General features: G+C 40.5%; 1 protein-coding gene across 3 annotated transcripts in view; it reads left to right on the top strand.

Annotated features, from left to right (window-relative positions):
• The first annotated feature begins 577 nt into the window (after positions 1-577).
• PDGFD (platelet derived growth factor D) overlaps positions 578-21,758 on the top strand; it is a 139,736-nt gene continuing 118,555 nt past the window's right edge. For all 3 annotated transcript variants that reach the window (XM_088522350.1, XM_088522352.1, XM_088522351.1), the window contains exon 1: positions 578-759. In XM_088522350.1, the coding sequence (XP_088378476.1) occupies positions 630-759 (130 nt within the window). In that variant the 5' untranslated portion in view covers positions 578-629. The remainder of the gene's footprint in view (positions 760-21,758) is intronic.

The raw sequence follows: 21,758 nt of genomic DNA on the forward strand, positions 1-21,758 counted from the left end.
GTGTTTTGGCTCCTTTGCTCATTTCAAGTCTCCTCACGGTCCCTCGCGCCGCTGCGGGGGTTTGACTCGAGCGCGGCCGCCCCAGGCCGGGCTCAGGGGACGGTGCCGGGGCGGGGGCGACACCCGGCAGTGCCGCCCCCGCGGGCCGCCCCTTCCCGCGGGCCGCCTCTCCCCCCGCGCCCGCGGCCGCCCCGCCGCGCCCGCGGGGCGCCCCCGCTGCCCCACACGCCGGCGGCGGCTCGTGGCGAGCGGAGCGGGGCGCGGAGCTCCGCGGCTGGGGCAGCCCCCGCGGAGGGGGCGGAGGTGGCGGCCCGCGGCGCTTCTCACCTTGCAAAGTTTGGCCGCGCCGCGCAGCAGAAAGTTCAGCATGCAGGAAGTTTGGGGGAAGCGCGCCGAGTAGCTCGGCAGCTTTCGCTGCAGTTTCGGGTGCTCTCTCTCTCTCTCTCTTTTTTTTTTTTTTTCCCCTTCTTTTTTATTTTCATGCACACAACTCCCCCGAGCAAGCAAGCAAGCAGCTCGCGCCGGCGAACACCAGCGAGCACCGGCAGCGAGGAGGGCGAGGGAGGCAGCTCCGGCGGAGCACGCCGCGTTTCTTCCGCGCCGCCCGGTCCCGTCCGCAGCGGGTCCCAATGCAACTGCTCATCCTCCTGCTGCTCTACGCCGTCGTGTGCGCCAACGTCTGCAGCCGACAGGGCACCACGGCCCCTGCCCAGGGCGGGTCTATAAAAGCCCTGCGCTCCTCCAACCTCCGGCGCGATGGTGAGTGTCGCTCTGCCTCTGTCCTTTGCGCTCAGGGGCTGCTTTTGCGGAGAGACTTCCCCCCGACGGGGCGCGCCCGGGATCGGCGGGCTCGGCCCGGGGGGCAGCGGAGCGGGTGGCCGGGAGGGGCCGAGGGGCAGCGCTGTGGAGGCCGAGGGGGGAGCAGAGGTCCCCAGTAACGTGGAGGAGGCTCCCTGGGAACGGGTGGTGCCGGCGGGGAGCGGGGCCGCAGCTGCCGGGGAGGCCCCGCGGACGGGACGGGGCGGCAGCTGCGCGGGGCCGGCGGGCGTTGGGTTTCGGGACGCCCCTGAGGCGTCTCCGCTGCCCCCCGCGGCCCCGTCGCCTCCCGTCCTGGCGCCCACGCGAGGCGCCTCGAGCTGTGGTGCCCGCGGGGAGCCCCGGGGAGGGTGGCTGGGACACCAGGCACCCGGTGGAAATGGTGGCTTCATCCGCAGCGCCTCAGCCCGAGTGGCCTCGGGGTTGTTCGGGTCACACATGCCACACGAGTGCCCCAAGCGCGGGATTCGTGTGGCCACCGCACGCTGTGTCCCAGGGGTGGGTCACTGTGGGAGATGCCTAAAAATGCCACCACCGGGGTGATTTGCATGTGAATCCGCTTATCTGTGGGTAAAGATGAAGCTGAGGTTCCTGGTGGGTGAAGGGCAATGGCCCTTGGCTCTGGGTAGAGCTTCACGTGAGGGGCCACTGTGGCACCTGGCGCCTTGACCCCCTGCGGAGGAAGCGCGAGATGTTCTCCCTGAGCTGAGCTTGGCCTTAACATCTTCCAGTTGCCACCAGAAACTTGCCCTTAAAGTCCCCTATTTGTCAGAACTTTATTTTATTTATTTATTTAATTAATTAATAAAACTGCTTAAAAAAACAATCACTTGAGACATTTCCAAGATCACACTCTACATTTGCCAGTGTTTATTTTTTCAGCATGTATACAATGTGTGTATTGGTTATATACTTAATTTAGGAAGATATTTCCATTTTGGAGCAATATTAAACTCTTTTTTTGGTAATAATTTCCTTATTCACTTGAAGGAATAGAGAAGGTGAAGAGATTCTTTCTTTGAGCTGAGATCATCTGAAAATGACACACAACTGCAGTTATTTAAGTCTCTGAATTCAAAATGAATCTAATACAAAATGTATGTGTTTTCAGTAAGTTCATGCATCCATTATTCAGCAAGTTCATTGCATCCTTTAAAACAGTTGCAAATTTTATCAGGCTTCATGAGCAACAAGTCGTGCCAGTGACCTGCAATTTTAAATTTCTCAAGAACTGGGATTATCTCTGAACTAAGCTAAGAACTTCCTTCAAAGTTAAGCTCCAAATATTTTTAATAGAAAACTACAATGATTTTTACATATTTATTTTATTTACTTGAAAGTTTTGAATTCTGATCTCCTTTTCAGCGTCAATGAAGAAATCAGTAACCCAATAGCTTATTACCTGGGTGTTGGATGAGCGTTTTCCTGCACAGAAGAACACTTTCCATAGTGACATTGCTTCTTGTCTTGGAGTGCCCAGTGATTATTTAACTTTACAATTAAACTTTGTAAGTTTAAAACTAGCTTTCACGACTGCTGGTGACTAAAGTTTCTGGGTACCAGCTGGTCTGGTACTGTGGTATTAACAGCAGATGTACTTGCGATTGCTTGTTTGCTGGTGAGCAATTGACTTTTGCTCATCCCACAGCCTGCATATACAGAGGAGTTCACCCACACACGAGTCAGGCACCCTTGCATTCCTCCTACAGATATGATCTGTGCGGTGGGTAGGTAACCCGTACATTTCTAAGGAAGCAACATGCAGAGCAAACAAGCGAGCGCAGCCTTGTGCTCTCCTTGCACTGGAGAACCCAGGGGGTGCTGTTTCTCTGCAAAGGATAGTGCGTTATGGTAGTGCCAGCTGGGCAGCTGGTCGCAGCATCTGAAGCAGGACGGTTGCTGATAGGCGTGATTTGACTCAAATGAGCAGAACTGTTGCTTGAATTTGTTGACTGAGAGCCTGTATTTGTGCAACCAAAGGTTATGAGCTGTATTCCAAATGTTGCATGCATGTGACTAGCTCACAAGCAAAGTGTTTATAGACTCAATTTGGCTATAGGCCACTAAAAGTATTTCTGTCTTTTATAATTTTCAGTGCTGTTCGTGCCTTGTTTTAGTCTGAGATGCTGATATGGAATAGCATTAAAGACATGTGGATTGCATTGCTGAGAGAGACAAACAGTATTTTTTGCTTTGTAAATATTTGCAGAAATGGCAATTTGAAATAGGATCTAAGAACACACAATACTCTGGGGGTCATACGTTCCAACAGTGTTTCTCAAAATGCACAGCAGGGATAAAACCTAATTTAATATTATGTCCTGGGTTGATGCTCATGATTATTGTGTTATGGAATCACGAGAGATACTGAAGAGGAAGTCAGGCCTCCTCACCTCTTTAAAAAAGAAAAAAACATGGTGTCTTGGCAAATCCAAGGCCACCTGCCCATTTTATTAAAAAAGAAAATAATCCTTTGGATTCCTGTTCTATGTTATTTCCAAGGAGGACTGATACTAAACACACAGAGTTTTAATATGGAGACTTGGGGATGCATCTTGCCAAAACAACCCTTTATACAGTGCAAGATTCACAGTTTCCTTAGCCTAAAAGATGTGGGCCTCTTTGTAATTGCACTTTGCTAAGGCCAAGATTCCTCTGGAAAGAAATCTATAGATGAAGGGCAACAGATAGAAAAAAGTGCTGTGTAATGATCACCAAACCTAACCAGGTGGTGCTTCCTGCTGAAGATATAAAGAATATAAATAACCTGCTTACAAGACACATCCTGCTGTCCTAACTGAAGGACAGGCGCTGATGACTCAGCTGTCCAGTTCAGCAGTAATCAATTTTTAAAACTGTCTTGTTGCCAGCCATTTTTATAGCGCCAATAATGGTATTTATTTAAAGTGCGTTTCTGTCATTATCTGTTAAGTCTTTTGAAGTTCATCAGAACATCATGCAGAGGGATTTCCAGATGATTCCAGCATTCTCTCTGCCACAGTTTCCCAATCTGCAGTTTTGGTAATATTGCCTAAAAGACACCTGATTCCTTCTTTTTACCATATTTTGATTGTCTATGTGTAGTTGTAGATGTCTGTGGAGATTAAAAGTACTAAATAATAATACTTACTGAAACACCAATTGTTCCTCTTCATCTGTTACTGAAAAAATATTTGTACGAATGCTTAGCCTGGATAAGTATGCCTAGTTACTGTGACTATTTTAGACTCTAAAATCCAAAAGTTAAAGAAAAGGCAGAATGGAAGAGATAGAATAGTGTCAAATCATATCAGTATGTAAACAATGGATAGTTATGTATATTCATTTTACTCTGAAGTGGGTTTGAAACCATAACATCAGACTCTTCAAGATAAGATTATGGTCCCTTGTGGTTTTAATTTGAATCATAATAATAATAATAATAAAAAAAAACAATTACCAAACTTCAGTTCGCTTGTGCACCACCAATATAAAAAAAGAAAACTAGTACTTTATCGTTGTGGGGAAACGGCAATAGCTTTCGGCTCTATGATGGCCAGTGCAAAGGCAAGTGTGCCATTAACTCTGCCCTTCCATTTCCTGCATTATCCAGTGCTGAAACACAGGGAAGAGCATTTGATAATGTGGGTAGTGATCTCTTACCCAAGAGGTGTTAACTGTGCTCTTGGGAGGAGACAAGAATGGATCTTTCTCATACTGCTTTGAAATGGCTCTTGTACCAATAGAGGTGTATGAACCCCAGTTTCAGAATGTATTTATTGAATTCTTCCATAATTGGGTTGTAGATATATTTTAAAGGACTCTGGTAATATGAAAAGCTGGAAAATAGTTAAAAGTTATTTGCTCTCATAATTCTGTTTTTTTTTTCTGACTTTTTCTGACTTTTATAGAAAATATATATTCTGGTCTGCATCAAATTAAAAAAAAATCCTAGTAGTTTGCCTGTACTGTGCTTTTGTTGTTTATCTTTGGTGATGTCTCTTATCTGTGTAACTAACTGTTTAGACTGAAATAACACTAGCTGTTACCTGAGCATTGAAACTCTTTCTCAGCAGCAGTCAGAATGGTCACGTTCTTCAAAGGAGCTTCAAAACATGCTCAAGCAGGTAGATACGTATCACCTAGTAGAAGCCCCTTCACTTGTAAACTCCCTGGCTAGTGTCCCAACACTTTTAGTTTCTTTTTGTTGAAATATATTTGTGCAAGTCTTAATTAGGAAAATTAAATATTAAAAAGCTTATGGACAAACCTGGTAATTCTATTGCTTTGATTCTTAGAAACTGAGTAATACTGAAAATGCTAAAATAATGCATTTTCTTTACACTGTGATCCCACAGAGAGGTTGTGTTTTATAGAACACATCAGAATAGGAATAAATGCAAAAATTACAGGGAATTATTAGTGCCCTAATTATGCGTAGTTTCATGTGCTTAGCTTGAACATCCAAGTAATTCTATTAAAGTCAAGTATTACAGTCCTGCAGGAATGTATAATAATGAAGCTCTTGAGAGTATATATCAAAGTCTAACTGTCTGGTTAAGGTTATAGTGACACAAGAATACAGGTATTTGCAGAACTTGTCTACTGTTCTATTCAAACAAATATATAGACAATGTGGAATACAATCATATATAATATATGATGTATATTTTATATGTTCTTTATTAGAGCATATATGCACATATACATAAATCAAAGGACACAAGGACAGGGAAGTGCAAACAGGCACACCATATGTAATTTACTTGCTTACATAATTAACATTAAAGTCATGAAGAAATTGTACTCAGTGATTTTTTTTTGAATACTAAAGAAAAAAGGTGTAATATCACTTTTCAAGGTCCTAGTTGAACAGCAAATTATAAGACAAATATTTGGTCTTAACTATTCCAGTCTTGCTGCCTCCTGTCTTGTGCATTGTAACTTGCGGAATCTGATTTGAAAACAAGAATTATTTTTAAATATGTTGTTTGCCAACAGTCCAGGTTGCAAGTAAAAATTCTAAAGGTTATTTAAATACTGTTGCATTTTTATAAAGTAGAAAGGATTTTATAGTGAAAGACATTATCCAAGATAGGAATCCTTTCAACAAGATAATTGACAGATTCACTACATTACATTGCTGAACTAAATGTAAATATTATGTAAAAGAAAGAACTCTGCAAATGTGTGTTATTTATAGAACAAGAAACCCCTTTGGAGAAGAGTAAATTAGAAGGATAGGGAATGGCCTTCATTTTGTTATATATGTATATATACACACACAAAAGGTATGGCAGAAGTCTGTAGTTGTTATGCTCCAGACTTTTCATATGGATAGCTGTGTTTATATTAAAATGCATCTGCAGCAAATTATAGACTGACCCTTTTTAAGTAGCAAATAAAGTAGCTTGCAGGGCTGGCTCTAAACACAAGAAAAGGTGGCAGTTGCCTGAGACATGGGAGTCCTGAAGGCCTCAAGATGGCCAGGTCCTTGTTGCTTCTGCAGTTACAACACCTCCTGCTGCTCACAGAGATATGGGAGGATATGGGGAATATGGCAACATATGGCTTATTTTCTATCCTCCAGTCCATTTTTTCCAGACTTTCCTGCTTGTCCCACCCACAGTAGTAGCAGGAACATCAGGCCCAATTCTCCCACATGTCCCTTGCCAGCAGTGCCCCCTTGCACTGTCCCTCGTTCCTTGTGTGGTAATGTTTGGCTTTGCCTACCCAGCTGAGAAACCCTGGTTAGGGGCTGTCTGCCCCTACCTGCTGGGATTCCTGAGGTCTTGTGGAGATCTGGCACCAGGAAGTCCTAGGCTAACTAGAAATGGGCTTAAAAATAGTATGAGGGCTCTGCGCTGGCATTCCGTGCAATAGAAATTTACTCAGTAATGCAGGAAAAGATACTTGTACTCTCTTTAGCTGGTTGATTGGAGCTTTGTCCAAGAATTGCCTCCAAAAAGAACTGCTGATCATGTTATAATTGTTATAATAGTTGATTACATTATAGCACATTTTGGACAAAGAAAGCTACATTGCCACTTTTGGTGAAGATCTCAAGCTAAAAGATTGGAATGGGCTAGGTTACTTGGCAGTTTGTTTCAAATCAATCTCCTGTTTACAAAGCTAAGGAAGCATCCTGTTTACAGTGTCAAACTGCCTAGATTTTCTTTTGGGAGTATGGGTTTGGCTCTAACATTTTTGGTAGGGAATAAATGCTACATAATTTTGAGCTTCCTATTGTACTTGAGTAATCTTCAGTTTCATGCTTCCTTTTTGATCTCTGTCCCATGCTGTGAAGGCCAACATCCCATATTTGTGCTTTGGCCGTCAAAGCTCTGAGTACTTGGAGATGGTGCAGGACAACACACTTTTACCTTCTGTACAAACTTCCTGCCAATGTATTTTAGCCCTGCTGTGCATTGGGACTTGATGTTAAACTCAGCAAAAATATTTATTAAACATTAGGTCCATGAAAAACTTGAAAAATAGCAGGCTAGACCTTCATTGCAATGGCAAAACTTTCATCAGCTCTCACTGCAGCATGGCCTGGCTTACTGTTTACATTAACTAATTAATTAACAAATTAATTAACTAATATATTAATTTATATTAGCTAATATAAATTAAAAGATTAGGAGTTTAGATATGAGTTTGTTATAGGTGTATAGGTGTTATAGATGTTACTTGTAGGTGAATTTTAGAATATTCACAGTTAGTGTTCATGTACTGCAAAAATATAATGATCCTTTGCACTGTTGGTGGAGGGGAAACCAATACAGCAGAGCACAACAGGGCCTTACCGGTTCAGCGAGTCCACTTGTTTATTCTCCTATACTGATAAACTTGTGTGTCACCCGCAGGATATCCTACAGGAGACTTCATCTGCAACACATTTCTAAACAAAACCCTAAGGAAACCTGCCCATTTTTTCCAGTGCCTTTCATTGTTTCTGTTTTTTTTTTTTTTTTTTTTTTTTTTTTTTTCGTTTAAAGAGGCATGAAGTGCAATGTGCCTGGGGTTTTGCTATTGTTTTTTTTCTTGGGTCAGATGCAGAAGATTTTGTTCATAGTTGGGCCTATTTGTAATCTGATGTGACTTTAAATAAAGAGTGGATTGTGGCTAAGGCATTAGGTTAGGGATTAGTTAGGGAAAATGCCTATAAGTAAATACAGTGAATGTTGACTACCCAAAACATGGTGGTATTTGGAAACCATTTTTGTACCCTCATGCCCTTGATTTTACAACTGGAAATTTGCTTGAAAGATAAGCCTTTTGCTTCAGCAAAGCTGTGGCAGCAGTGTTGCATGAAGGCAGTGAGTAGGTGGTAATAAAGCCTTAGGATTCAAAGCCATTCATTGTGGAAAGGGACCAACACAGCTCCTTAATCACAGTGTCTCAGCAGGGCTAAACACTGATAGGAATGATTTCACTAACACATCAAGATGTCAGTTAAAGAGTTTAAAACCTCATCACAGAAGCTTATGGAGAATTTGCTGCTTTCAGATGAGTAAAAAGGACCCAAGCTGCTGTGTTCTTGCTATTTCTTTTCCTGAATCAGGTTGTAGGCCTGTTCCCTTGCTGCAGCAAATCACATTCACATTGCTGTGTGAGATTGCTCATGAGGAGCATTTCAACCTCACCTCCTGGGAAATATAGGAAATTCTCCCATCATATGGCACCTGCCAGTGTGTATGTGATCTGGTTGTGCAGGCATGAGAGTGCCAGCCTTTGCAGACATGAGAACCAGCACGTATTCACCTGGCAGTGCACTCGGATATCACGAGTGGTGCCTTCGGGGAGCGGGTGTGAGCAGGGCAGCCTGATGGCAGTCTCACCTTTGCAGCACTCTGCAGTGATTTCGAGGTGCCTTGTGCCTGTCCTTGCACCCTCATGGGAGACTCTTACATTATAGTCCTGCCCTCTGCACGCAGGTGAGCTGCCTGGCTGCAGACTTACGAGGATAGTTCATTCAGCCACACACCTGTGTATGGAAACAAGAGCAGCACTAAGAAGGAAGCTTACTCGCCCCGCAGAGAAACCTTATGCCGTGTTCTGGTGTAGCTTTATGTGATCCAGAACCTGCACCATTCCCAAGCAGAGAGGAGCTAAAGGGGACCAGCACAGGTATCAACTGGCTCTCTCCCCAGACCTCTGCCACTCACAGCACGTGCAAATGTCTTGGCTCTTACGTGCTTTTGTGAAGAGAACTTTGCAGCAGAATTAAAATGGAAAAAGAAACGGAAAAAGAAATGGAAAAGAAAATGGAAAAAAAAGAAACCCCAGAACAAAGGATGGAGATTGCTCTCCTGTTTTTGTTTCTTTGGAAATGCCTTGTATTTGGTTGCAGCTAATGCATAAAGAAATACAGAAAGGCAATGAAAAAGAAATAATAATGATATGTTAGCTCAGCTTATTTTTATTTGGTGTTTACTCTACTGGCCTTTTAATCAATAGGTTCAGAATGTCTTTTTTAAAGCTTGCAGTTCCGGCTTTTATTTTTCCACAAGGATCTTGGCTCAAAATTTTCTTCCCTGGCCTTGCTGTGTCAGTGCTCTTTTCTGATGCTGCTCTTTTTGTGCCATTGTCAACTTCTGCAGGACCTGAAATCAGGTCTCGTCAGATAAACTGTTTTTCCATTTACCTTAGGCAAGCCATTAGTCAGAATATTGACTGTGCAAAGAAGTGTCACCTATTTTTCTTTTCAGAAGAGAGATGGAAGATATTTCCATGTGAGCTTTTGCAGTGAAGCAATTGCAAATTTAAGTACATATTGTTGTAGTTTGGACAGCATATTTCTAGCACTTTATTTTCAAAAGACTTTCATAGATGGTTGACTGTACCAGAAGAGAAATACTTAGAGCTGCCTCGTTCCTTTCTAGAAACAGTAGCCAACCTGTGGTAACGAGATAGTGCTTCTGTTTCTCTACTGTTCACATGGGTAGGAGATTCCATTTCCTCTGTTTACTTGTTAGAAGTCAATACCATTTGTCTTTCATTTTATTTTTATTGTAGCTAAAGCAAAAAGCCTGTAGTCAAGGGATAAACAATAACAACAAAAAAAACCTCCATTGTATTATCACTGCTTTATTGGTTTGATGGTCTCATCAGTTTTGAATCTTTTTAAATTGTCAGATAAAATAGATGTGATGCCAGGTTCTGAGCATTTGAATCCCGGAAGTTCTTTAAATAGATTATGACAGACATTTTTACCTTATAAAGCAGGGCTTTTTATAAGGTGTAAATGGGCCTGTTCAAAGAACTGTTAAGAAGAAATCCAAGAAGGTACCCTTCGGGATGTTACTTTTATAGGAAAGGCCACATTTGATATAGACTTTTCCTATCTGCAATGGCTGACGAATAATTTCACATGGATTTTTTTTTTTTTGGCTGTAAACATGCAGGAATCTGTCAAAAAGCTGGCAGTTTTCGACTTTTCAGTGCTTCCATCTGAGGCCTAGAGAAACAGAATTGGGAATAGACTTTCAGTACTGGAAGCTGAGACTTTGTACCTTTCTAACTGCTGCATTTAGTTTATTGAAAATATAGTTCTGCCCTCAAATCTTTAGCTAGATATTTTCCCTTATAGGCCAATTCTAACTGAAAGCAACTGGGGAAAAAAAAAAAAAAAAAGAAAGGAAAAAAAAAAAGGAAGAAAAAAAGGAGATTTTAGCAAGAGATTTTTTTTTTCATGTCATTTGCTGCCAAGAAGAAAAGCATTGCCGGAATGACAAAGCTGTGGTATCAACTTGAAACATGTTTTAAAAGTAGAATTAAAAGTCACATTCAGTATGAAATCAAACTGGCTACAGGCATGCTATGTGTACAAAATAAACTGAAAGAACTAAAAATGTTACTTTTGTTTTTATTAGATTCATTGCTGGATCTTGTGACAAATGTAGACATGGCATTATTCAGAGATAGTGTCGTTTAATATTTTCAGTGTTGTGTTACAGGAAAACTATCGTCTTTTTGTCATATAATACAAACCCTGACATCTGGGTTTATAAGATATAATAAACCCCTAAATATTGTTCTAAGGTACTGCTAAGTAGTAAATGCAAGCAAGTTTCTTAGCTCTGGAATTGTGGGTTAGATGAGTGGATGGTGAGGTGGATTGGGAACTGGCTGAATGGCAGAGCTCAGAGGGTGGTGATCAGCGGTGCAGAGTCTAGTTGGAGGCCTGTAGCTAGTGGTGTCCCCCAGGGGTCAGTCCTTGGTCCAGTCCTGTTTAATTTATTCATCACTTATCTGGATGAAGGCACAGAGTGCTCCCTCAGCAAGTTTGCTGATGTTACAAAACTGGAAGGAGTATCCGATGCCCAGAGGGCTGCGCTGCCATCCAGAGGAACCTGGACAGACGGGACAACTGGGCGATGAAAAACCTCATGCAATTCAACAAGGCCAAGTGCAAGGTCCTGCACGTGGGGAGGAATAACCCCAGACACCAGTACAGGCTGGGGACTGACCTTCTGGAGAGCAGCTATGCAGGGAAGGACCTGGGTGTCATGGTGGACGACAAGTTGACCATGAGGCAGCAGTGTGCCCTCGTGGCCAAGAGGCCAATGGGATCCTGGGCTGCATTAAGAAGAGCGTCTCCAGCAGGTCGAGGGAGGTGATCCTGCCCCTCTACTCAGCCCTGCTGAGGCCACATCTGGAGTATTGTGTCCAGTTCTGGGCTTCACAGTACAAGAGGGATGTGAGGCTCCTGGAGAGAGTCCAGTGCAGGGCTACAAGGATGATCAGGGGCCTGGAACATCTGCCCTAGGAGGAGAGGCTGAGGGAGCTGGGCCTGTTCAGCCTGGAGAAGAGAAGGCTGAGAGGGGAGCTGATCGGTACCTTAAGGGAGGCAGTGAGGAGGATGGTGCTGGCTTCTTTTTAGTGGTGGCCACTGACAGAACTAGAGGAAACGGCCACAAACTGAAGGACCAAAAGTTCCACAGGAGGTTCAGGAATTTTTTTTTTTAACAGTGAGGATGACAGGGCCCTGGAGCAGGTTACCAAGAGTTGTGCAGTGTCTTTCTCTGGAGATCTTCAAAACCCACTTGGACGCAGTCCTCTGCCACATGCTCTAGGTGACCCTGCGTGTGCAGGGGGGTTGGACTAGATGACCTCTAGAGGTCCCTTCCAACCTTAAGTATTCTGTGATTCACTTGGATATTTTTATGGCTCTTTCATGTGATTCTGCATCTTGGGTTAGAGAAGTAGAGGCCGTGTCTAGTCTCCTCGCTCCCACTGTGTAGCATGAAAGTGCCAGTCCATAGGGAACAGTATCTGTCCATAGGGGACAGTATCTTTTGTGTACTTTTGTGTCAACCTGAGTGCCATTTTCAGTTCCCGTAGAAGACTGACATTCCTGACAGACTGACAGATCCTGTCTTCAGTTTTCTTCCAAAACTTGGAATGCTGCCATGTTAACCGTTCTGTGATTGTGCTCATCTTGTACAAAAGTAATTTATTGTAATTGTGACCTTATTAAAGTAGTGTGATATCAGCTGCTTTTCACCTCTTATTAATGACTTAGTAAATAAATTGCTAATCTACTTTACAGCTTCTGTGTTGCAAAAATTCAGGTATTGAGATGGCTTAATTATCACCTAATTCCCGCTCTACACTCAGTAGTTTCTCTACTCTGACAATTTTTAGACATCTTTCTTGAGAATAAACTATTTGTAATGAAACTGTTAATGCCACTGTAGTGAGGTCTATTTTCAATATTAACCGATTTCTAGACCAACATGCCAGGGATTTATATTTGATTTTTGCTAGAAATGAAAAGGGATAGAATTGGTTAAACCACGTATAAAATACTGCCTTTTCTTTTTTCCGCTCTGGTGGCAGAGAAGTATTAGAAGAAATATGAGAAGTAGTGTCTTTTTGTGTTCTCTTTTCTAAATCCTGGAGCCGGGGACCATCCTGTGTGCAGAAAAACATATGGCTGAGGAATCGTTAGAGAAAACAGTTCTTGGCATCGTGTTTCATAAATCCATCAGGATCACTCAATCAGCACTGGGGGAGCAGCTGATACCATCTCATTTTAAGCACCTAAATTATGAGTTCTTCTTTTATGAGTTGTTTTACCCTCTGGTGCTGACTGTCTTTTCCGGTGATTATTTTGGCAATCTCTAAGATTTAAAGAGTTCATCTCATCCAGCCTCTGTTGTCTTCCTGTGAGATAAGGATCCTGGACCATGGTGGTGGCCTTGCAGTGATGCTGCCACTGGTAACGGGAGTTTCGTGGAAGTCTTAGGGCTTCTCTGGAAACATGTTTGGTTTCCAGGACTCCCAAGTAGATCTAGTTGTAGACCTTGTCATATTCTGTCACCTATTCTGTCTGTGTTTTGTCTACAGAATGGTAATAAAATGCTATGCAGTACTACTTGGTTCAAGCATTACACACTTTCACAGATTTCTTTCTACAGAAAAATATTCTGTGTCTTCACAGGCCATTCTAAAGAAAGTGTGTTGTATGCTGTAATGCTGTGATGTTTGTGCTTCTTTCCTCATCTCTTCCTACCAGAATAATTTTAGAATAATCACTTCCTTTCCTCAGTTTTGCAAATAATCTCTGCTATGGAGCAAACAGTGATTTCAGTTATGTAAAAGAAAGCTATTATATCATTCTATCTAGATATTTTTCTTAAATGGGGCAAACTATTATTTATTTAATTATTTTTATATATTTATTTTACACATATATTTAATTGCACTATCGATCCCTAATATGTACGAGATCTAGGCTGATGCTCATTTCTGAGTATTTGGAACCTAAATTCAAATTTATATGTCCAAAGTATACGTATAGAGGCCCTATTCCCCTCTATGTAAGCACTATACAAAACATTTGATATCTCTAACAGACATCACAGAATCACAGAATGGTTAAGGTTGGAAGGGACCTCTAGAGATCATCTAGTCCAACCCCCCTGCTCCAGCAGGGACACCCAGAGCACAGGGCACAGGGTGGCATCCAGGAGGGTTTGGAAGATCTCCAGAGAAGGAGACTCCACAGCCTCTCTGGGCAGCCTGTTCCAGGGCTCTGTCACCCTCACAGAAAAGAAGTTCTTCCTCACATGGAGATGGAACTTCCTGTGTTTCAACTTGTACCCATTTTGCATCAGAAAAGCTGGTCATTATTTTTTACCTCTACACTTGTGGAGTTGTCTGGACATAAAGCTTTATACTACAGTAACAAATATGTTGTTCTCAACTATAAGCGTGCTTTATACTTTTAATTCTGTGGTGTTTTGAAGTATTGATGTCACGTGATACTTTTATACGTCTGTTTACATCTGTTACATGAGTTATATACTGTTTACATCTGTTACATTAACATCTGAGTGCTGGTCAGGCTGCTGTGCTCTAGAGACTACTTCTGCCCAGGTCCTTTATAAAATCTGCAGATTTTTCACTGTCATCATTTTTGAGGGAGCTGTTTCTCAAGTGCAGAGCTTGACTGTGGAATAAATAAAAAAAAAGGATTAATCAAAAATGCATGCTTTCTAGTTTGAGAAAGAAACACATTTAAAATCATGACAGCTTATTTGAATATGTGAGCAAACTATAGTACATTGAAAGCCATAATAGATAACACTGGATAACTGCAAAATGCTGTTTGATTGAGCTCCATAATTCTGCTGCTTTAAATATCACTGCTTTCTTAATTATGTGGAGCTAAAATACATGTTTTTCTCCTGAGGTCAGCTCAAGTTTTATAACCATATCACAATAGGATATACTTCATTAAATATCTCTATTTTCAGTGTTTGCAGTGAATTGAATGCTAGTTTTAGCTTTTTTTTTTTTTTTTTTTTTTTTTTTTTTTTTTCCGAATCCTAAGTCTTAAATTGCGGCTGTAGAGAAAGGAGAAAGTTCTCTTTCACTATTTTTGTTTTGCATTTACCTGGCAGGTGCGTAGTTCTTTTCATTTGGATTAGAATTGAGAAATCAATTTGGACATTGGGAAAAAAAAACACAATCAAGAAAAAAAAGAAAGCAGCAAAACAGCTATAGAAAACCATGTTGTCTCTTTCAGTCCATAAATAAAATACAAGCAAGGACAAGAATTACTGATAGTAAGAAATTGAAATGTATGAAAGAAATTTAAATGCATGAAATCAGCCTTTCAGAGAAGAGTGGCCAAAAGAGATGGGAACATATCTGCATCGATGCTCTCAAAAGTGTTTTAATTTTCATGTTATTTTACTTTTGGGACTATGAATCATTTTGGAAATATGGTCCCTGTCATGTGAATAGGAGCAATGGGAGTTCATTAATAGGTAGCATTTTCTTTGTTTAATAAAAGAGGCTTACATGCAAAATACCTCAGAATACTTCTTGTTTTTCAATGCAATTAAGGTAATTTTATTTAATTGGAATCTACTTAAAATGCAGGTATTTGTACATTTTAATTGAATACTGATTTCTATCCAAATACAGCCTGATGCAAATCACAGTCAAAATGATAATCTTTGTTATTATGAATATGTTTTCTGACATTTTAAAAAGCATAAAATTTAGAATGTGCAATAAATATATGATGAGAGAAAGTAGCTTAAAATATTGCTAGACATAGTTTATCTTCCCGTGATCAGGAAGAATTACTAGATCTAGTGCTGAAGATATATTTAATTGCAGACAAATAAGTTCTTAAAGAGTCTATCTATAAATATCCATTTCAAACAAACAAACAAACCTGAAAATTAAAAGTGGAAAATCAGATTAAAACTAAAGGTCTAAAGCCAGGTTTCTCAACTGTAGCTTTAAATCCCAGCTGAAGTCTGTTATGGACCCATCCATATTTCCAGCTCCACAGCAGGTCAGAAAACCTAAATAAAGTTACTTTATCTCGGGTTTTGGCCAGAGGATTTCAAAAAAAAAATGTGTGTGTGTTTCCCTTGTGCCCAAAATATTTCATTCACTTTGGCTTAGATTCATTCCACTGTAACGTAAGTGCTTAGATGAGGCGGAAATGTAACCTATGGAGAGGAGGAGAAGGTGTTTTTTAAAGTGGTCATCTGTTCTTAGCTTCTTTTATATCTGAAGAGAAACAAGCACCAGAAGAGCATCCACAGAAACCCATCTGTATTTGACACCCATCCCTGGTGGGACGGAGGTGCTCTCTGCACGGGCTTCCTTTTGGCATGGAGCACAGAGGAAGCCCGGGGTGACCCTAGCATTGCACGCCCAGAGAAGTACCTGCAAATGTGGCACTCTGCAAGAAATGGGAGATTGGCATTCTCTAAATGTACTGTCTTTAGGATAAGTACATTCAAGATTATTTTACGGTGATGAGCAATCGAACTGCACTGTTTATTTTTGCCTAGCTGATGATATCACTATGTCACTCTGGCAGTGTGGGCTTTAAGAAAAACATTCAATACCACCACTTTCGTGATAAAACGTGGAGGGTTGACACTGCTCTTGGAATGAGATCAGGTTTAGGATTACATTTTGTTTCCCTTTTTCTCGTGATCACAGGCAGCTATTAAATGCCCTTAGACCAGCATATATTTGCGCAATACCTTGTGTAAGCAATTTTTGTATGCACAGAGGTCAACCGTGATTACTGTGCATCGCCACTGCCTGCTGCTCCGGCCCTTGTAATGGCACTGGGCTCTGACTCATGGAGAATGAATTTCGTGCCCGAGGTTTCTGGCAGGAGCTGAAATGCCTGCTCGTACGGAAGCGGTTCTCGGCGAGGCCTGGTCAAGGTGCACGGCCACAAGAGCTGAGCCAGAGGTTGCCCCACAGCCCAGTGCACCGTGGCAGGGGTGGATGTTGCCTCCCGATCTGCCAAGAAGAACATTAATCGTGTTCTTGTAGCAGCAACCTGAGGAAGATAACTCTGTGATGGCTTGCGTGCATGAACACAAAAGTGCAAATATGGATTTTCTGCACTTTTTTGACCCTTTCACTTTAGTTTCTGAGTCCTCACAGTTTCTTCTTGCTGAAGCTTCATTTTCCCCTTTCTGTCTTCCCTCATCCTGATCAAACATACTCAAGTTTAATTCTGACTCAGAGACCAGCATCGGCAGATTTTTTCCCTGGACCTGCAACAACCTTGGTGTGACAGCTGGGCATTTATTCACCCAACAAGTTACTAAAGATGAGCACAGAAGAAGGTAGACATGGTCAGACCCCAAATCATGTCCTCCTCCGCCCCTCCCTTTTTTTAAAATGCTTATAGATCTTTTTAAAAATATCAGCTCTCGACCTTATGCAGAAAGAAGGTACTTGTTCAGCACCCAAATAAATCCCTAACCTTCCCTGTGAGAAGTAGTGTTCTTGTCCTGGCCTTCCTATTTCATAATTTCCACAGTGATGTGGAAGACACGTGAAGCGTGTTTTAAGACACCGTTTTCCCTAGTTGATAGATGAAGGTAGAAGTAAAGAAATAAAACACCCCACAGGTACATTTAGAATTTGTATTAAAACAATTTTTCTTGTTTAAAATAAAGCTATATAAATACATATACAAAATGTCTGAATCATATGCTAAGGCCTAAAATTTATTTAATATATTAAATTCAAATAAAATGTAATTCTTTGAGCAATAGAAGTAATGCAACCTGATCTCTTAGGCTTTGTACCTCATTGATAGGCTGTGCTGTGAAATGTGAGCTGCATTTGAAACTTTTCCCAATGTTAAGGCATATAGTAACGTACTCCCTCTGGATTGCCTAGTGATCCGTAAGGATGAAGCTCGTGCTGCTTCCTTTTTTCCAGAGAAACAATAATATGGTCTCTCTTCTTTACATTTTACTGCCTTTCTTACCCGAACTAACAGAGATGTAATACCTTTGAGGCTTTTATCCTCAATTTAGCAAAAAGATTGAATAGTTATCAGGGGAGCTCACAAGTGGGAAGGAAAGCATAGAGCACATTCGCAGTGGTGATGTTATTGACTGTTTAAGTATCAAAAAATAGGCTTTGCCTAATGAACAACCAAGTTGTTCATTTATGAAAGCACTACAACATTAAGAAGTCAGGCCTCAGCATTGCCTGAACTACTATCCCACTGGAGTATGTGATAAAGCTAGCAGTAATTTCAAGGGGAAAAGATTATTGAGAGCTTTCAGAAATTCCCATCCAATAATATTTTTATATCTTGAAGAGTTATAGGTGTTTCTGATAGTGGAATTTAGCCCCATAAAGAAAGAAAGAAAGATGATTCATATGAGAAAAGACAATCTCTTGTAAGTGATAATGGTCAAGAGAAATTAATGAAAGCAAGAGTCTGGAGGGATTGAATGTTACAAAGAAGGTAGATAAGGTGTGTATATCTAAACTTTGCAAGTAAAGGTACTTAATGTGCAAGTCCCATGTGAAAGAGGAACAGACACGTGTCACATATCATAGATTATAGACTGAATGGGAGAAGCAGAGATAAATCACATTTTGGATATTAGACTGAGAGATATATCATCGTGCAAACACAAGTTGCCTATGAGGTTTGCTTGCCATCTTTCAGTGCCTGTGAATACAAAACAGTTGCAACTAGAAATTTCATGTTTCTGGACATCCGGATACTGCTTCTGGTTGACATGTACTGCATTTACAAGGCAGATAAATCTCCTTAGCTCAGGAAACGCCATTATATATCCTCTTTTAAGAAAAGATACACCCCCGAATATTGTTTAGCCCTTTACATTATTGCCTTACATCTGCTCTTGTTAAAAAGTATTTACAAACTAGGACTTTCCTTTCCCACAAAAAACTGATAGCTTAAATAGTATAATTATCACTTGTACTTTCAAAGTTGAACTTGAAAAACTGCTGAAACCCAAACTTGTTGAAATACAGACATGTCCAATGGGAACTTTAAGACTTGCTTAGAACCCTGAGACTTATTTTACTAGAATAACTGTATTAGTATATTGAATATATTTAGACAGATTGCACACAAAAGAGATGGAAGAGCAGAAATCAGAAGGCATATAAATAATACTACAAAAAAACCCCCAAAAAACAAAAAAAACAAACATGGTGGATTCTTTCCTTGATCATCTTTGGGAATAAATGATAGACCCCAAGTAAACTGAATAGCAGTATTTAAATAGTGGTCTTGCAAGGATTTATATACAGAATATATGCACTTGTGAAATTTTAAGTGATAGCCTGATTCAAAATACTTCTACATAGTATCTGATTGCATCTAATGAGCAAGAAATGCTTTAATAGGTTTTAGGCAATACTAAGACACTGCTGGCCATACGCCCTTAGCATGACATTGTTAACATTGTTTTGGTGTGCAGGATTTGCTGTGAATTAAGTTGATTAGAAACTATCATTCAATTTACTCTGTGTGTTTTAACACTATGAATCCAAATAGAATATAAAGAAAAAATCTAGAATCAAGAAGAATTTTCATTTTGATATCTAGTATTACAAAATCACTTACACATATGGTGGTTTTACGTTCTGCTCTGAAGTATGAGTGCTCAAGCTCTGAAGAACTTGGCACTCATACTATCACAGGACAGAATATCCAACTTAATGACTGAATGGCCTGTGCCCACAGTTCCTAGCAAGACATGCAAACCAGCAATAACAAGAAATCCTTCTTAGTTCTTATTAGTGAGCTTAAATTAAACAAAAAAGCAAATACAGATGTGTAGAATATGTTGGATATAATGCTTTGGACAAACAGTGTCTGTTTATCCCCTGCTCTGATTATCTGTTGTCCAACTGAAAAAAAACAAAAACTTACTTTGATGTGATCTGTGCCAAAGGATCTTAGCAACCATTCTCTTCTGGTATGAATAGCAGTCCACTGACAGGGAAGACTAATTTAAAATAAAGAAACTAAAGTTAATTACGGTATTTGGCATGTTGAATTTAGTTTACATCTTCGAAGTATTTAGCAGGTATTAAAAAGCTGGGATTCTCATTTCTCTCCTGCATTTTTTCCGTCATTTCCATGGATGCCTTCACTAGGTTCGTAATGTTTTGATGACTTTTGTGTCATCTTTAGTAGCTTGATCTCGAGAAACACTGGGAATTGTGGCTCACATGTAGCAAAGCCTGTAAACACGTGTTTAACTCTGTGAGTAGCTTATAGCAGTCACAGTCCTTAAGATTTTGCAAGCCTGTAGCCTTATCACTTTAAATGGTGTCCCATTTTCAAGGTTTTTTTTGTTGTTGTTGTTTGTTTTTTTTTACCTGTGTAGTTGATATCTTCTCAGCTTCATTGTGTTTTATCACTTCATCCTTCAATTACATCGTTTTCCTTATTCATCCTCCTAACCATTTTTGTCCTTCATTTCACTCTGTAGCCTTTCTTTTTCTGCAACTTTCAGGGTGTCAGCAGTACCTTCCATCACTCACAGCTTGTCTTTCACTTCTCACGTGTTTTTTTCTATGCTATATTCTTCCATATCAACTTTTTTTTTTTTTTTCCTCTGGGGCTTGAATCTTTGTGCATGAACAGAGCTATAGCAGTCTTCCTGCAAGGCAGTATTTCACCCCCTTGACACTTCCTGTGAAATCCTTTGCTAACATTCAGTAGGTTTGTTCAATGTCAAATGAGTGCAGATAACTCACTCCAGCCCTTTCTTGTCTCGTATTGTTGAAGCAGTTGGAAGGGCTGCTTGAGTCCCCAGATGCAAACAAAGTGAGCTCCACCTTAAAATTAGTATATTCTATATTACTGCTGCTACTGCTTAGGAGTTGTACCAAAACTGCTTAGTAACCTTATTCTGATTCTGACTGTGATTTGGGTATATTGAGTTGAAGTCTGTTTGTTCTCAGGTGAACTCTGTCCTCTAACTTAAATAGTTCTTTCTCTTGGAATTGACTTCTTGTGCATTTATAGAAAATGATTATGCTACATATTGATAAGCTGGCCCTTGGCTAAGAGGAGGATGTTCTTAGTCATTTTCTTTGTTTCCCATTCCCATTTGGAATGCAAAACTAGCACCCTTGTATCCAATTTTAGCACCTGAACACTAATACTGCTGTACCAGCAATGACAGTGTATGAGTGGTTGAAAACTAATAGCAGAGAGGACAGATAAATTAGGATCTGGGTTGCTGAGTTATTAAAATGCTTTCCGGAGTGACAACAAGGTGATTTGTGAGCAGTGAATCAATGAAGCCTGGTTTCTTAAGAAATGTTTTATCTTTAACATGAGAGCCAGTATGGATTCCCTGATGTCTGATAAGGCTACTCCTGTTCCGCAGTTTTTTTTCTGAGTGGGATCATTAACAGAGTCTCTTTCCCTAGCTGACTTGCTTGTATACAAAATTGTACTTAAAATAATACAATAATAAATAAATCTTTTTTATAAATCTTTAATCCTCCTTCCTTTTCTAGATTGATTCAAATTATCTAGAATAACACTCCAGTAGTGAGGATTGACAAGAAGATATGTAGATATAGATGGTGTGATCACATACACACAAAAAAACCTTGAAAATTCAATTTCTCTGTAAATGTGCTGACTTGATATAGGATCCCCTTGAATACTGAATATTACTGTGCATGCATATTATAGTTTTTATATGAAATTATAGCTCACTAGGTGCAGGTCTTTCATGATTAAAAATGCTAGGATAGTTTGAGTAAAAATAAGGCGGTATGTGCAAACACTCTAGAAGCCTTTGAACACTGTAAAGTCTCATGCCTTTATAAAGAAGATCTCTCTGTTCCCAGTGATGCTTTGCAGAAAGTGGAGATAATGTTGATACTCTTGAAATATCAGTCTTACACACCCTCATGAGCTGCTTAACTACCAGAACTGAAAAGGAATTGATTTGATTTGTTGTTGTCTTGAAGAGGAATAAAGTGAGCTAGAACATTGTCCATTGACTCCTGTGGTTTCCTGGGAATTCAATAGTTAGCAGGATTTTCTATCATAGCATGTCCCACCTTCTAAGATTCATTTTTGAAAGTTTTCTTATCAAGAATCTTTCTTTCTGGCCCTGAATCAAGACAGCACTTTCATCCCTTTGGCT

The sequence above is a fragment of the Tinamus guttatus genome, unplaced genomic scaffold (assembly GCF_059628265.1).
Source record: "Tinamus guttatus ecotype Peru unplaced genomic scaffold, ASM5962826v1 Tinamus_guttatus_pri_ptg000150l, whole genome shotgun sequence".
Taxonomy (NCBI): Eukaryota; Metazoa; Chordata; class Aves; order Tinamiformes; family Tinamidae; genus Tinamus; species Tinamus guttatus.